Source organism: Balearica regulorum, chromosome 4 (assembly GCF_011004875.1).
Source record: "Balearica regulorum gibbericeps isolate bBalReg1 chromosome 4, bBalReg1.pri, whole genome shotgun sequence".
In the NCBI taxonomy this organism is placed as follows: domain Eukaryota; kingdom Metazoa; phylum Chordata; class Aves; order Gruiformes; family Gruidae; genus Balearica; species Balearica regulorum.
In genome coordinates this window covers 70,629,076-70,647,373 of record NC_046187.1, presented here as the reverse complement: position 1 = coordinate 70,647,373, position 18,298 = coordinate 70,629,076, and the positions used below count along the sequence as shown (strand labels likewise).

General features: G+C 37.5%; 1 protein-coding gene across 3 annotated transcripts in view; it reads left to right on the top strand.

The window, feature by feature from the left end:
* ABLIM2 (actin binding LIM protein family member 2) overlaps positions 1 to 18,298 on the top strand; it is a 341,805-nt gene that overhangs the window by 13,159 nt on the left and 310,348 nt on the right. For all 3 annotated transcript variants that reach the window (XM_075752578.1, XM_075752573.1, XM_075752572.1), the window contains exons 8-15: positions 7,988 to 8,084; positions 8,520 to 8,702; positions 10,101 to 10,223; positions 11,837 to 11,957; positions 12,452 to 12,571; positions 13,258 to 13,371; positions 15,015 to 15,130; positions 17,727 to 17,901. In XM_075752578.1, coding sequence (XP_075608693.1) covers positions 7,988 to 8,084; positions 8,520 to 8,702; positions 10,101 to 10,223; positions 11,837 to 11,957; positions 12,452 to 12,571; positions 13,258 to 13,371; positions 15,015 to 15,130; positions 17,727 to 17,901 — 1,049 coding nt within the window. The remainder of the gene's footprint in view (positions 1 to 7,987; positions 8,085 to 8,519; positions 8,703 to 10,100; positions 10,224 to 11,836; positions 11,958 to 12,451; positions 12,572 to 13,257; positions 13,372 to 15,014; positions 15,131 to 17,726; positions 17,902 to 18,298) is intronic.

Genomic DNA, 18,298 nt, shown 5'->3' with positions numbered 1-18,298 from the left:
CTTAATTTATCCCAGTAATCTTTAGTAATCCTAACTTATCCCAGAGAAAGCACAGCCTGCAGTTTTTGTGCGCTATAGAAGGTGACGAGAACACATTCAATTATGCTGTGACTACAAGTGTTAGTCTCTACTGCATGCTTTGCCAGTTTTTTGAATGTATGTGTGACGTCTGCTTCAACTACCACGGACACTTAGTAAATCAGATATATTTCCGTGTAGTTGCACTCAGGATAAATGGTCAGAGTGAAGATCAAGAGTCTGACATCTCTGGCAGAGGTGTCAGATTTTGTTCCTGCACTTCAAGAAGTTGATGCTACTAATTTTAAATATGACTACAGAGAGTTAAGCTCCTGAACACTTATGTAGGACAGAGAGAAAAAATTCCAGAACTTCCCTGGAAAATGCCATTGATTTATGCTATGTAAGAGAACAGAGTAGGTGATTGTAGTTGTCCATTCTGGCTTTGGAATACAATTAATCTCTTGGGTCATTTGGCTGAAGGCTGGTTTCCTGCTAATGCAGAGTGTAATGTTTTCAGTAAGAGAAAGAATTTCAGAAGTAATGTGGGAATTTTTGCAGTGTAAATCCAATTGACTAGCCTGTTCCTTTTAAGTCTGTCTTTCCAAATAACTCTCATAGCTTCATAATTGGAATGTCCAAAAATCATAGGGGTTTTGCAAGTCTTTGTAACTTCAGCTACCCTGACAGAAAAGACAAAATCACTTTAAAATGTTTTAAAATATTTTTCTTTCTCTCTGTCATGTACAACAATTTGTGTAATCAATACATAAATGGTTAAAAATAGAACTCCAGTTTTTCTTATGGAGAGTTTAGACTGGTTTTGTTTTGTTACAGAAAAATAAATCAGACTGCCACCAGGGGATGCAAGTGCTTCAGTCTTTATTTTTATCATATAAAAATGTCCACCTGTTGCCAGTGCTCTGGCAGTCTTTGAAACGTGCTGTTCACTGAAGTCCCAAAATGGATGTAGCTGAGGAAAAAACTCTTGAGTATTTGAGATCCAGGAGCTTTTCAATAAAATGCATGGCAGGCATAAGAGGAGGCTTGGGTAATTGCTGATGTGTATTTCTCTTTCTTCCTTTGGTTTGTTTTTTTTTTTTTTTTGTCTAGCCTGGCTATTGTAGCATTACCAAAATTGCCCATTACTGCAGTGCATGACAATAAATGGTTGCCACTGAATTGGTGGTGAACCAATTTCATGTCCAGGTATAACTAGCAGCAAATTGCTGCTTTCCCCACTCCAGAAATAGAAATGATGCCCAACTGAATCCGCATGGGGAAGAGTTTGAAAATCAGTTATAATTGTGTTTCTTAAGTGATGCTTAACATGCCTGTCTTTCTAAAACATGCTCTGAGCTTGTTCAACTGTATCCAGTGATACCATGTGTAGTTTGTTGAGCAGACAAAACCTATGATAATGGAAGAACTAGTGAAATGAAGCTATCAAAGATTCAGCAAACCACTGCCAGACAAAAAGCTATTTATTTTAACTGAATTGTTTGTAGGGGAGAAAAGGATCTTTCTGGGGGAAGAAGAATTGTTAGCTGTATCTAATTATAGTGATAGACTTCAGAAAACTGAAGGTTTTTATTAGCTGTTTAACAACCTTTCATGTATAATTGAAGTGCGTTCAATCTCTCGGCACATATAACATATTAAGACATTCAGCATGTTCTCTCACAATCACTGAGGCCAGTTTTCTGGATGCTGAAAACAAAGCAAAACACCCAAGAGGAAATGGGTAAAGGGGATTCATTAGGCAGAAAAGCAATAAAAAGAGATTGAAAGTTCTGAAAGAGATTGCAGGTTCTGAAATCCCTCACTACAATTCCTTGTATATTGGCAAAGATGGCATACATCACACAACCTCCAGGACTTTACAGATGACTTTTAAATGGTTAATTCTTTTTTTTTTTTTCTTCGTTACTATTTCAGTATCAGTGTCAATAATATGTTAAGATTCTGCTGCTGCTAGTTTAAGGGTAGAACAAATGACAGTCTAGACCTTCAAAGAGTTTTTGTTTCCTAGTGTTTATCCTCTTAATTCTTATTTAGACTTTGCAATGGTTGCCGTTATTTCACTAGGAAGATGAAAGCTGTAATACATGGTTGAAGTCTAAATAGTCTCTTCGAGCTTCATCTTACAACCTGAACTAGTACTTGGGTGAAGATGATTTCCGTATTCAGCTTCTTTGGTTGTTTGCTTCTACTCCCACACTGCCTTTTTCTTTGTGCTGGGACAAACATTTATATAGCTGTGTAGGGGACTCGTCTAGGGAACTGGAACTGCCTGAAAACTAATCCAACAAACCCTCTAAAATTTGGCTGTCTTCAACCAGATCATTTGTCAGGTCTGGTTCACTGCAAGGCTACAGAAGAGGGGACAGGGAAAGGGACAGTACAGGGATGTGAATAAGAAAACAAATGTAGAAATCAGTCCTGCTTCTCAAACAAGCTTGTGCCTGTTTAACATTTTTATTGTCTTGCAGCTTCTGACCAGTCTCGCAAACAGTTGTGATAGTAATGTAACAGCTATAAAATAAAAATGTTAAAAATGCCTGTACCTGTATTTACATTATCTGAATACAGTACCATCAATCCTTCAGTCCTTGTGCACAGTGCCAATTTCACAGTTAAATCAAGTATCTTGCAAGACACATCTTGCATATTTGCAATTTAAGTCAAAACAGTGATTTTTGCAGTGGAATCATTGATATTTCCATTTTGCCCTCTCCACTTAGTCTCCACAGTCAAGATTAGACACTATATGGGTACATACAGTGCTGTGCACGTTGCTAAGATATAGTCACATTGCTAGAAAGTGCTGCCTTATCCCCTCATTTTTGTCACTCACAAGCACCTCAAAACTGTGTAGCCCTAGTCAGTTCATTGCATTGCTGTCACACTGACAGGCACTTGGTGGTGCTAATGGGGAAAGGTAGATTCAGATCTGGTGACGCATTTATTTTATCACCCACAGAAAAAGAGCCTTGCATCTGGAGTGGACTTCAAACAACTGTTTTTCTTCCTTAGCAGAGCTCTGTCAGCTTTCAACAGTTGCAGGAGTCTGCAGCTCTAAAAATCCTTGCAAGACTGACAGTTAGACTATAAGAACTCTAGGATAAGTGAGGCTTTGTCCATGAAGCTCGTTAAGATAAGATTAGTAGACCTATACAATGCTATTGTAAAAAGGTATAAGAAATTTACCAGGTGTGAGTTACCCTAGGTTTGCTTTATTGCAGCGCTGGATGCACCAACAATCAGCTCCACCCAACGTGCATGCAGGTGATTACCAACACACAAGTTATATAGAATCAAAACATACATATTCATCATTTTTCTCAGAAAAGACAGTCCTATGATAATCATTTCTTGGCATTCATTTACATATTCTCCTCCCCGTCACTCATGCTCAGTGATTTGGGTCGGTGGTCCTCAAGGGGTCTCTGGTGGTCATCAGTGGTCGCACACCCGTGTCCGCTGGATAACCCTCTTCTTGCGGGCATGCGCAGTATCCTTGCTGTGGATGTACCTGTCCATAACAACTTACTTCATAAGATTAATATTCCCAGGCCTGTTGTCCTGTTGGGTAGGGACTGTACATGGAACTAGCAGCATTGTACATTGCCGTGGTCAGTTAGCTTCATTACCTGTTACCTTGGTTACAAACTAATTATTCCAAGCTAATCATTCTATAGTTTCTGTCTCATGGCCTCTATCCCACGATTACATTTCCCCCTTTGGAAGTTTTCCTTCTAGGCCTTGAGTAGCTTTCTGGTTAACATATGTTCTTCTTATATCTAAGCTTCTGTATTTTCTACAGCTGTGTTGCTATTGAGTGTTATTATTATGGAGCCACATTCTTAGATTAGAGCCTTGATTGTAGAAGCTAGAGCTAAAATACTGCCTTGCAGTATTCCCAGCTTCTCCGTAACTCTTCTCAGCTCTAATCTTTCTGTGAGTTTCAGTCTGGAATATGTGGCTGTTTTCTTTCCTTCTGTAAGTTTTTCACCAAAACTCTGAAGTGTTACTCTTCTCAAGGTTTACTGTATCCCATAAACAGCCATGAGATCACTTGACTCACAACTTTCCAATACCATTCACCTGCTTTGTGTTTCTGGCTGGAAGGATTGAAGGAACTGTCACTGCACCATCTCTAACATAGTCAATAACAAAAGCTGGCAGGAAAGGCATTTTACTGAGTCTAAAATTCACCAAAGCATGTTTGAGCTATTTGTACTATAGGTAACAGCTTATTAATTTAGTACTGGCAAAAGGAGCTCGTAGCTTTTCCAGCTGCTCCTTTTTTACCAGTGTTACTGCACACCAGATGAATTACTATTGCATGATTTAAAGTCAGTAAGATTAACTTTGCTTGAAATGTTCTCTAAACTACTGGCCAAAGAACCCGAACAAGAATGCTACTATTGGAAGAGTGCTTCGATCTGCTCAGCTAATCTAGGTAGAAATTTATGTGATACAGTTGTTTTTTACAGGCTAGATGATGCAAAATTGCACATTGCTATAGAGCCCTATGATATATATTTAAAGTGGCAGCTATCTGTCTGTCTTGCTGAGAGGTCTTCATTTCAGTCATGCTATTTGCTATGCAGAAGAGGCCCGAATTAGGGTAGCTTTCAAACCTATGGTCTTGTCATCACCGTGTGAAATTTAGCCATTTTCCAAACTTGCTGGTACATGATATCCCCATGACTGTGAATACAGTTCCATTATTGTAAGATATTTCTTCAATTCTTTAAGGGGATTTTTCCCCTAAATGCGTTGACAGATGTGGTCCATGGCTATTCACTATGCTTTCTAGGCTAATAACCATTAGAAATGTGATCGTTGACTTCATTAAATCTTACTATTTATTTTTAATATGTTCCAATATCAAGTTCAAATTGGCCAGTATGTCTAATAATTTCAAATAGCAAAGTTCTTGGAAAAGGAGCGTAACAGCAGTTGGCAGTGATCGCACAAGGTTGCCTAACTCCCAGGTCCTGTAAGGTTCAGCTTTTATTTTCAACACTGGTGCTTAGAGGCAATATATCTTATTTCTGGGAATTTTCTTTGTGATTTTTAATTGCTTGTTCTGTCTCTGTTTTGCTTCATAAAGCTTTTGCCATCTTATGTGCATTTATTTTGATAAGAGCTTACAGAAAAAGAAGGAAATAATGCGTCGGTAAAGGACAATATCAAGAAAATATCTAAACTTTCAAAAGCTGTTATTTGAACAAATTTTGACTTTAAGAAAATAGATTGTATATAATGATTGGAAATTTAGTATTCTGGTTCACTAGCTGGGATAAAAGTTATAAGAAGGGTATACATCTGGTTTTTAATCAAAATAATTCTAGGTGGTCTTTTATGTGGTACAGAATTAGCTACATTATATTTACATAGGACAGATTATAGTAAAACTTTCTACAAGATTTTTCACTCTTTCCAACAAAAGACTTCCTCTAGATTTAACTGTTTGGGATTGTATCACAACAGGTGAAAGTGGGTAAAACTGTTTAGGTCATTTTGGGAGCTGTTCTGGTTGGCACACGTCTGCCACATGTTCAATATTAGTAGGCTTGAATTTCCTAAAAATAGGTTATTAGTATATACATTTATATATTAGTAGATCTGAATTTGCTTTTTAAGATCTCTAGAGTTTCAAGCACATATCAGCATAAATAATTTTCTACAACTCCACAGCTTTGCTGAATGAACTAATCACTACAGCATAAAACACAAAAGGACGATTTGCCGTCTTATTCATTGTCGTTACTACCAAGAATCTTACTGTTCGTCACACACAGGACTAAACATGCTCCAAATATGTATTTGTAAAGAGATGGCCCAAGAGCTAGAGCCCTTTGAAATTTCTAACTACTCTGTGCCCCAAAGATTATATCATCTCTCTGTTAGGTCAACTTTTCCTTTAGACTGGCTTATGATTCCAGTTTTTATCACCCATTCAGTAGGTTTTTGAAATAATTCATTGCTTTCTTCCATGCATCTTTTCCTACTTGGGAGGGATCCTTTATAAACGTCCATGAAGCTCCCTTACTTTCATCACTCAGTTCCTTCTTAAAATTCTCAGTTGCTCTAAGGGCTTATAAAAAAATGCCAGTGCTTCGCTGCCAACATGCTGTGACTGGCAGGTATCAATCACATCAAGAAAGTATTCTTCAGTAGTTAGTGTCTGCCTTACCGTTCATTTGAACACATTTGTAGCTTCTTGCCTTATGTAAGCTCCTAGGAGGAAGCACCTTCTTGTAGTTCTATGGATGTACAGTAACTAGGAAAAGAGAGTGGTAAACTAGGGACCTAAACCTCGCCACACACACTCTCCTGTAAAAAAAGTAATGAGTAATAATAATTAAAAAGCTCAAGTTCTGTCTAACATGCATGCTGTTGTTTAAAACTATTGGAGTTACCATACAGTTTTAGTTGTGATGAATTTTATTTGGGATACAGGGAACAGAGAAAGTGAAGTTAACCAAAAGATCTTTTTTGAATGAAATTTTTTATTTTCATGATATGAAAAAAATATTAACAAAGATGGAAATCAGATTTTTGGAAATTCTGAATTTGCTTCTGGTACAAAGTAGTGTTGTCTTACTGAAGCTGGCACTTAATAAAGCACTTTTGAGCAAGGTTAAGGCCAGTAAGCAGCTAGTTCTTGGTTAGGATAGCATGCTTTTCTCTGTGGCTAAGTCCGAAAATACTGTGTATCTCTAAGGATGAATAAATTCAGTATGCAGATATGTTTCCTTGGAAACAACTCATAATTTTAAAGCACATGCAGCAATGCAGCCCTTATGTAATTTATTAATGCGAAAGACCTGGTTCTCATGAGCCTTTTTAAATAGATCGGCCTGGCAGAAGAAAGGAGTTTGCTTTGATTACAAATACAGCTTTTCAAGTGCTATTAGATACTGAGATATTTGTGAGTGGAGCTGTTATTACTGCTGTTGTGTCAAATTGTATTGCCCATTTGGGCAGTTCATACACTTTCTTGCTGAAGAATATGAATAGTCAAGACATTCTGCCGGTTCTAACAGCTTCTTTCTTTATTCCTGCTAGAATGCTACAATTTAGAAAAGACTATCTTACTCTTCCTTTTTAAGATGCTGCATTCTAGGGAACAGAAATCCTAATTTGAGATTAAACAAAGGAAAATTCTCCATTCAGTCCTTTCCAGGGCACTATTTCAGCTATGTCCTCATTTGTGTTGCAATAACATGAATGATCCTCACAGATCTATATTTTAGACTCATAAAAATATATAGTGTCTCTATTCCAAGGCAGTCTCTAGACTGGACTGAACAACACTTTAATGAAGCACGTGGTTCAGCAGAATTGTTTGTGGCAGGGAATTAGTAGGACTCAGAATGGCCTGGTCAGGTTCTAAGCAGGAGAAGGAAGTTCATCTTCTCAAGCTTTTCGATATCTGAGATATCAAGCTATGTAACTTACCTAAACTCATGCAGACTGAGAATTCGGTTTGGGTTTCTGGGCTGTCAGTGAAAGTGTCTGTCATACTGCCTCTGTATAAGGTCTCTAATAAGTAACTTTACCTGTCCCTCCCCTCAAGCAGAATACATTGCTCATCCTTCCATTAGTTGTTTACTTCTTTACTTATGAACCTGCTGAAATGGTCTCCTAGAGTCAGTGAAGTGCTTAATTTGGGTTTTTTAAGCATCATCTTTATTTTTTAAAAACAAACTGAAGTTAAGAGTGATAACAAATCATTTCCCATCATCTGCTGGCCTGAGTCTGAAAGCCTTTGTTCTCCCAAGCATACTCTACTGAAACTACCTACCTGGCTTGATGGCTACTGTTTTCAGTTCACTGATGTGCCTGAGATCATTGTGCAGTCGTGTCTTTGTTGTGACCTTTTTTCCGTAATGTAGACACCTCAGACTATGTCAAGGTAGATTTTACATTGCTTTTGTATTTGTTTAAACAGATTTGCCATGTTCCACAATGTCAGGATACCTAAAGAAAACATACTGAACGTAGCTGGAGATGTCACAGCTGAGGGGAAGTACTCAAGTTCAATCAAGGTATGAATCAAGGTTTTGTTTCATCAATACAGCTCATTAAATATACAAAGGTATAAGTAGGTTGAGAGACAGAGCATGGGCCTCTCATGTTGAGAAGTACTAAATACCTTGACTTAAATAAGGCTGTTCAGGATTTCACATTACATAGTCAAAATGCTGGTTTGTTAATTGCCTTGCAAAGATGTCTCAGCTCACCTTACTGATTTTACTGACTGCTTGCTCTTTGCACTACCCCACTGATCCCAAAGTAGTTTAGAGAAACTACTTTGAGTCTTGCCTGAATGCCTTATCTGAAAGGTATTATCTGTCAAGAAATAAAATTGGCCAACCCTCTGGGTTTCTGATCATGCTACCAGCATTGTACCTGTAGGGGGGATGTAAATGAAACATTAGCCTCACCATTCTGAGACCAGTCTGTGTCTTTTATTCATTCAGGATGTTAAAGAGCGTTTTAGTGCAGCTCTGGGATCCTTGTCCACTGGCAGAATTCTGATCACAGCAGTTTCCACGACCAATTTAAAGCTTGCCTTATCGATAGCCATTCGCTTCTCAGCAGCTCGCCGTCAGTTTGGACCAACTGATGAAGAAGAAATACCTGTTCTTGAATACCAAACACAGGTAAATTCTTTGGAATTCACATCTACAGACTTTATATAATGAAACTTGGATTCAGAGCTACTGCAGATCAAAATAGTAACACTGAAGTTAGTTTCAACACTGAAATTAAGGTTGTCAGTGTCATCTGAAGTGTCATTCTACTGCAGCAGTGGGGGTTCATTCCAGCTGAAGACCTTCTCCTAGCATGATCAAGGTTTGGACACAATTTCTTGGAATAACAAAACCCATAATGTTCATGTTTCTCTGAAGTACCTAGAAACATTTGTCTTCTAAAATAGTAACCTTTTCAGAGAAAGACTGTTTTCTATGCACATGTGAAAGTACTGCAGATATAGAAACTATTTCTTTAAAAATGTCAGTGCCTCATTTGCTGCTATGCTAATTTTCTCCTTTTTAGCCTTTATTCTTTAAAAGTATAGAAATCAATGACATTATGGTGGTGAAGTCTCAAGCTAGCACTGATTTTAAGAGGAATATAACCAGTGTTTTTCTGCAGATTATACAGATCAAAAACACCTTTTGCTCTGAAAAAATAGGACAAATGTATGTACAGTAACTGGGAAACAGAGAGAACTCAAATCTGCTGAATGAGAAAGGTTAATATATGAGAAGTGCTGAAAACAAACCAGCCCAGTTTGTCCTTGCAAAGTGGGTTCTTTTTTCCAGATTTGCACTTAGTCTTACAGTTTTGAAAGATTTCCTGGGTTTCTACAAAAACGAAAGTTACCTTCTTTCCACCTCTTCTAAATAAGCCACGATCTGCTTCCCACTATTCTTGGAGTCTCAATTTTGCCTAGTTGTTGTTTGTTCTGTAGGCTCTACTTGCTGAACCTCTTATTCCCTTCTTGCTCTCCCACAAAAGCATCTTCAAGTGATTTCTCTTTTCCTTCATGGGCTCCATCTGAGTTGCATGGAACAGCAAAGATGTTTTTTTCTCTGCTTCCCAGCCCTTTTTTTTTTTTTTTTTCTCACAGAATGCAACCACCACTAACGTACATTCAGCAATGAACAAGCAAGTGAAACAGTTACACCCTCTGTCATGTTGGTACTGAAGAAACACACGAATCATGAGTGGCCCTGGCATGCCAGGCATTGTATAAACACAGGGCAAAAAATGTCGTTGGTCCCCAAAGCTTCAGTGAACTTTTGCACTGGTTTACCGGAATGTTTATCACAAATTCATAAAATGCATGAACTAGAATAATGTGACTGTAAATTGTGTATAGAGTAGTTACACTTAATTATGTTTATAGATGGTTAAGTTCGCTTCTCCATAAAAGTTGTCCAGTTTGAACAAAGTAAAAAACAAATGGCTTGGTTCAATATTATAAGATAGTGATATATAACTATAAAAATATATATCAATTTGCAATCAAATCTATTCAATTTTTATTCTAGCAATGGCGTCTTCTTCCTTATCTGGCTGCCGCATATGCCTTAGATTATTTCTCCAAATCCCTGTTTGAGAACTTTGTAGAATTTTATGCAGGCTTATTGACAAAGCAAAGGAGTCAGAGACAGGTGAGATATTTACACATTTCTTCGTAGCTGAGTTATTGTAAACTGGGTTTACTGTTAAATGAAGGGTCTACTTAGAAGTCTTTGGCCATCTTACAATAAAGAAAGAATGCTAGAACAATGTCTCAGAAATATGGGAGATACGAAGTAATGATTAAAGTTGCATCCACATTAGTTTTGGTGGAGTGGTTAAAGTTTTATTGGTTTCTGTGGGATTTAAGGTTATGTTCCCTTGAAGAATTGTTTATCATAAATACATGATGATAATGCAAATTCAGATTATAACTGTGTAAATGACACTGCAGGGGGCATATATCAAAGACTTTCTGAAATGATACTATTCTTAATTCCCACACAGATGCTGTGAGTCTGGCTTGAGTTTGCAATTCATATTCATGCATTAGGATAAATATTTTGTGTCATTTGAATATTTTGAGACTTGAAAGTCTTAATGCTGAATTTCTCATCCACAATTAGACCATTGGAAGCCACCCCTTTACAAAGGAAATAGTTTGATCTATCTGTCTCTGTGCAAGGAGTGATTCTAAACCAAAATAACTGCAATTTTTTTTATAGCATATAATTTTTTTTTAAAAAAAAGTTTTTTACAAGATTAATTGTTAGGGCCTACACACTGGCTATGTATTGCTCAGCTTTCACTTAAACACTCAGGCATTTTTCAGCTAAAATAAAGCTCGTAAAATATATGTTTACTAATGGCTGGGTGTTCTAATTTCTCCTCTTTGCACAAACCACAGAAGAATCTGTTTGATTTTTTAATCTGATGTTTTATCTCTGGAGGTCTCCAGTGCAGTCACTAATCTTAGGCAAAACAGTGGCTATCAGAAAAAAAAATCATGATTGAGAAAAATCTGATTTTTGACAGTGTTAAGAATGTAATCCTTATGAATTCCTTTTGTTCTACCGGAGATCTTAAAAAGAAAAACCCAAGAAAAAAAAACCAAACAAAAAACCCAACCAGGGAGTTGCTGTTAAACAAGCTTTGGTAGAATCAAGCCACTGTCTCCAGAAACTGGAATTCCAAACACATTTTCAAAGGAAGGCCACCAGATTTATTGCAAATGCAGGCTACTGTGATTCTCTGGAAATTGAGGGGGTACATTTAAGTTCTCCGACTCTTTGCAAAATCGATGCTTGGAAGATCATTGAAAACCATGTAAGATGGTAAATATTATAAATATCCCCTTGCTGACTGGGGAGAAAGGGATTGCTTATGTCACAGAGGGGACAGAAGCTTTGGGCATGCCACCTTCAACCACCTGCCTCTCCATCTCTGGGAGGAAAAGATTGGCAAGCAGTGAACTGTCCCATGCCATGCCATGTCAGCTGGCACATCTGAGCTGAGATGTACCCATGTGTCCATTACCTGGCACAAATTATAAGAAAGTTAGTGCCACTGGTTTTTCAGTTGTGGCAGGGGTTTTTTTGTGGCAGCAAAAAAAATGCTCTACCTTTACAGAGATCTCAGAAAATTTTAGGTATGTATCGCAAGTTACTCTTTTCTTTATTATAAAGCAGTACACATAGCTATGGCTTTAACCAGTCACAAACTTTGTGTAAAAGTTATTACTCACTTGCAACTGTTTTTCACAAAGGCTGATTTGGGACGTGAGATTCATGCCTTATCTGCTGCCAGCAAACCACTCTCCTCATGGACTGCTCAGCAAGCAGCTCAGGAGTGCCGAGAAGCTTGTGGAGGACATGGTTACCTTGCCAGTAAGTTACAGACTGCTACATACACTGATGAGAAAGAGAATGGTTATGTTGATGTGTTCTTTGACTGTTGTTGCATCATGATGTCTGAATTTTAGCAATATTTTTAGAAAGGGTTTTTCCTCATATCCATATTTTTAAAGTTCATTTTATACCACAAAAAGCACTAAACCCATGCAGCATCTGCACCAGCAGTTGGACAAAATAAGACTGTAAATGTGATTCAATCATCTCAGTTCGAAAAATAAAGATGCAGACTTTATAGATTAAAATTCCCCTTGTAAGCTGAATGCCACACTTTTCTAAAGTCTTTCCAGTATATTCATTTTCACAAGCTAAACAGTGAACTTTCAAGCTCATCTGTTGGTGACAATAGCTATACTTACAGGAAGAGATATCTCTCTTTCTTACATTTTGTCACAGAACAATTATTTAATTCCTCTTAGCTTCCCTTAATACATTGCAATATATTAAATTGTGTACTTGTTCTTATTAAGTGAATCGTCTGGGTGAAATCCGAAATGACAATGATCCAAACTGCACATATGAGGGAGATAACAATGTCCTGCTTCAGCAAACCAGCAACTACTTAATGAGCTGGATGAATTGCATAAGAGGTAAGTTTTCATTGTGGAATCCTATGCTGTACCCAACAGTGTGTAGCTAATGGAATTAGGAGGTAATTTCATACTGAAAGCAATTGACAGTCATTTAATCCTTTTGTAGAGCATAAATAATGTGCTTCAGACTCCATCATATGATACATTCACAATACACAGATATTTGCTGCAAGAAATATTCTTTCTTCTAAGTCTGGCAGAACCTAGCTAGATGTTTTGCCATTCCTACTCAGGTTAAGTAGTATCTTACTCCCTGGGAAGTGCAGTTTAGTTCAGTGGAATTACTCCTACAGTCATTGTAAGTCTGGGTACCCTCTGCTCATTGTATTTAAAACAGCTCATATTGCCTAACTTGGTAGCAATATCCATCAGTACGTTTTGTAGTTCTCTAGATAAATGATTTTGTTTCAGTTTTCTAACAGTGAGTTTCATCAGCATCTTACAGAACTGGAAAACTCCACCATAGGAGTTGAATCTTAGGGGGCTTACAGGCAGTGATGTCAGGTTTTTCAGCACTTGTCCACCGGTCCTCATTTGGCTGGACCAGGCCATAGTAAAATAAATGTTATGGCCTAATTGCATTTGGCCTAGCAAGTGTATGCATGGCTTTGCAATAGGCTTTTAGTTCCAAAGAGTCTGATTTCTTTTCTCATAAATAATTTTTATTTTCTTTGGTATTTCAGATAAATCTCCTTTTGAATCCCCTTTTGGAACAATAAACTTTTTGCAAGACTACCATCATATCCTTGGCTGGAAATTCACAGCCATTAGTGTTGAAGCTTGCATGGACTCCTCAGGTAGTTTTCTGCTGTTGTTAAACTGATTCTAGAATCTTAAATTCCTTTCCAGAGATTTGAGATGCAACCTCTGCTACTTATTAGATATTTCTTGACTTTCTTTGTATTATATGCATTTCAATTTACTAAGAACATAGTTTGCATTTCAAAATAGGTCCTATTGTCCCCAGCCTCAATTCTGGAACGGAGGATAGCATCAGATATTTTTCTTCCATTTTTGTTCCTCTGAAATAGCATTTGTGATCTAGTTTTTTTGCCACTGTATTGTTGTTTCAAGTGAAATTGTTGCAAGGGGCATTAATTGCCACTACCTTATATCACTAAAATTTCTTACTATAGAAAACCATAGAAGTGATTTAGAAATAAATTGAAAAAGCTCTAAGTGTGTCTGCTTTTGACAGTTGCTTTTGGTTGCACAGAGGAAAATGAGTAATGGTGAAAGCAAATTCCCTGAGGTTTTCCTGGTTTACTCTGCTATAATCAAATCAAGTATGACATTAGATCCCATTCCCACTTTTGTATCACTGTGAGCCCAGATTGGCCCTTGGAGGCAAAAATTAACAAAGAAATGAACAGATAATCAGATAGTGACAGGGCATGGAGCAAAAGTGAGTCTGTGAAACTGAGAACATACTGAGTTGAGAAACTCCAGTCTTAATATATAAGGGGCAATTGAGTTGATTCCTAGAATTCAGTAACCATTTCAGTGCTCAAATAATTGCAAAAGAGCTGAACTTTGGATGGTGATGCATAGTACCTAGTGAGATAGTATCATAATAGCTATGGGGTAAAATCTGAGTAACTTCAAAATAGAAAGACTTATAAGAAAGACTAGTTCAAAACAACTGCTTGCTTGCTTCTCTGTTGGATGTCTCCAGCCTGTGAAATCCAGCAGAGCATGAACTGATACCTAAGCACATGTTCTCTTCTCTCTTGCAAATGCCTACTGAACCAAGCTATAGTTTTAGAAATATCTGAATCTGTTTATTGTTTCATTCTGTTAGAAACTAGACTGTTAATTTAGATGCCTAAATTCAGGCAGCATATGAACACTCACAATTGCCTGAATAATATTGTACATTAAATCTTAAGCTAAGGCACAAGCAAGCAGGATTCATAGAAGGACTTTATGCTGAAGTACTTTTTCCTTAATAGTTCCAGGCTGCTCTAAAAATATAACAAACTTATGTACAAAGCAGGTCATTCAAATGCAATTACATTCAGCCACCTTTGCAGTGTTAGAAGTCATGGGCTGTCTTCTGTTCTTGTATTCTCAGAAGAGATAGAGTACTTTTTGCAAACCTAAGTCTTAATATGGGAAGAAAATAACAAAACATAAGATTTGGTTGAGTCAGAAGTCTAAATTGAGCTGTGGATGTACCTTGCCTTTTAGCTTGGGGTCAATTTGAATTACGGTATGATCAGGCATGGTATGTCTTCACTGTACAGTTACAGTCTATCTTATCCAGATGTTATTTATTGCATCTACAGTAATGGGCAAAATGTCATGTTAATGGATCGATTAGTTAACACTTTCACTTTTCATCTCAGGTAACAAAAACTGAGACTGCAGTAGAATCTGCATGTGACTTCTTCCATTGTAAATGTGAATGTTAAGTATTTTGTTTTTCTCTTTTTCACAGTTCCTTTAGCAGCATATAAATGGCTGATTTGCTACCTGCTCCAAGAAAGTGACCTAAAGCTGATCAAGGAGAAGCAGTCTGGGCGAAGTGATTTTGAGGCAAAAAACAACTGTCAGGTAATACTTATTTAGCTTTCTTATTTTATTTACTTATTTTCACCCAAGTGTGTCAGATCCCGTTAGTTTTATCTTCTTGTGTCATGAAGTTCCTCAAGCATAAAGCAGCAAGTCAAATAGCTAATAAAATGTAATACCTGACCATGTGCACTGTATTGAACATGATAGCAGGAGGACAGTTACCATCAGCAGAAGTCTTCTAGGATATATTTCCCTTCAGAAAGGTTGCAGGCATGTGCTGGGTGATGTCTGTAATTCTGATAGCACAACTTCTGAAGACTAAATCTACTACTATTAAATCTACTGCAGCATCTGATTATTACATCTCCATCTGCTCTTGTGGCCAAATACATACTGTAGGAAAGAATCTTGTTCTGGCAGGTAGGTAAACTAGATGACCTAACAGGTCTTTTCCATCTCTAATTTCTATAGTGCAAAGTACTCATGAAAGATACCAGACTGACAACATTGGAACCTGAAAAGGAAACACTGACAATCTACATATAGCAGATCCACTCTCTCACCAGAGAGTTTTAACAGCTAGGAATGGCTCAACTCCAAATTTCAGTGTATATCCCCAAGGTCCCCAAATTCTTCCGTTACCTCCTTTAGAAAAACTGGCTCGCATCCAAGGAAAAACACTTGTCATTTGTCACTGAGGAAAGAGATCTGTTCTCTGAAGATGGCCAGTGTCATTCACCTGATCTGCAAAGCTCATTAAAAAACATCAGGAAGGAACATTCAACTCTACACCTAGAAAGAGCCAGCCTAGCTTCAACGAGGGATGGTCTGTGTGAAACCACTGGTAGAGTGGAGGAAGTCTTGGTTTTACCCTAGAAGCAGCTTATTAGAGAAACTCTTCAGGGTCAAATTCTGAATGGCAATTGCCAGATATTCAAGTCTGTCTGTCAGCTGGCCAGCTCTTGGGAGGCTGGTGCTCGGGCCACTGTGTTAGAGGGAATGGTTTGCTCAGAAGTATGAAGGTTCTCTTCTTTTTTGTGTTCAAATGTGCTAAAATTTGAAGATACTTAGGCACACAGCTGCTTTTGAGATAGGATTTTTTCTTTTAAATGGCATGCCTCAAAAAACATCTGAAAATTATTTACAGTCTGTGCTTTAAAGACATGTATATATTTGATTTAAAACTTTCTGGGCATGAAGGAGCACTTTTCTGTCATCCCCGTGGCTGACTAATATATAATATTTGTTCTTGCTATAGGAGATCTGGAAGAGATTCCTAGCCTATCCCTCAGTTATTTTGGTTTGGGGATAGCTTGATAGAAACAATACAGAAGTGCAAGCAAAGGTAAAGAAGGAAATAGAATTATGGGGGAGAAGAATAGGCAATTAATTCTTAATGCTTCATTTGCAATGTTAAGACATTTCATTCTGGCTAGGGAATTGACATTCATATCTAAAAACGTCCATCTAGTAAATGGACTAGTAATGGAGTAAACGTCCATCTAGTCCATCCTTAAACCTGCAGAGAGTAGATGTGTATTTTGCAGTTCGTAGTTGCATCTGAGCTTGGTCATAAGTATGCCACTGAACAGCTATCAGAGACAGTAATTTTTGGAATATGCCTTTTTAAAGGCATCTTTAAATGGATTAGTTTTAAATGTTTAAGTGGATTTAAACACAAGGATGATGCAAGTATTTAAAAGAAAAAAGGAAAACCTATTAACTAATTCTAAATTAAAAAAAACCCCTGAACAAATGAGCTAAAAACTAACACCAGTTTACAGCATTGCAACAAATCATCCACAACAGCAATGGGTAGATGTTCCCCCTTCTGTTCACCAACTAGAATGTTTTCAGTCAACAGTCTATTTCATGGTAGGACTTATGCCATGATACAGCAAAGATGAAGTATTTAAAAGTAGACAAGTGTTCCTATGTGAGTACAATCACTTAGGGTTTTATACTGTGTATTAACACTAACTGGTGACTTGCCTTTCTGATCAGATATTTGGTGAGGATTAGATGGATAATTCTTTCAAAACATATTGCAATCCATAAACAGAATCCACTCACGCTAACATTATCAGATTTTTTATTTATTATTTGAAAGGACTGTAATAAGTTTTCAGTAGGTTACTGAACCACTTTGAAGATTTTATCGTCTTTATAAAACTCCACATAATATTAAATAAATGTAAACCTTCCTTTATCTTCTTAGAGTTATATGGGTTTATTAATGATCCTAAGGTCAGCAAACCTGATTTTCCATGGTCTTCTCTCTGATGTAGCTACTTGATCCCATACAGTCTGGGTGAAGCTGCCAAATGACACTGGTAATAGGCATACAATCTGCGCTACCTTTGGATTGGTATAAGAGAGTACCTAAAGTGGAACACAGTGGAAAATTAGGATCTTATTTCTGAGACACATTTCATGAGGCATTTCGTGACTAACCTTTGCAAAGACTGTGCAGAAAGAGTTTTGCCCTAGAGTTTCTTCTTAGACTTTCTTTAATGTCAAGCTAGATCAGCAGATCTAAATCAACAAACTTCACCAGAGCAATGCCATTTTGCACCAGGTGAGGATTTGCTCCTTGTGTTTTGTTACTCAGTGTCCTTCTTTTCTGTTTCCTAAGGTGTACTACTGTCGATCATTAGCCATTGCTTTTATTGAACAAACAGTCTTACAAAGATATCATGACTACACTCATGATCCCAACATACCATCTACTCTGCAACCAGTGCTTAAGAATCTCAGTGCTCTGTATGGACTCTGGTCTTTAAGTAAACATCTGGCTGTGCTCTACCAAGGTGAGATCAGCTCCCTGAATATATTGTGCATATTACTCTATAAAAGTCCTAACTTGGCAGGGGGAGGGAATCCTAATTAGGACTTAGATTAGAGCATTTTCTTATTGCCTGTGTAATATAAAACAGTGATTCTGGACAAAATTTTCAGGGGCAGGAATCTGGAGCAACATATTAACCCAAAAGACACTCTCTCAGCTCACAGATGATGTAGGGCTCACAAGTTTTGCCGTGGTCCACTGCTTGGGGGAGAGGATGGGGGACAGGCAGCAAGATGCCGTAGTGTAGCTTGCTAATGCTAAAAGCTCCAAATGTCTTAGAATAATGGTTTTGCAGTCAACTCATTAATGAAAGACAGTCAATCCAATTACTCAGGAGCATCTATTTAGTCTCTTGAACA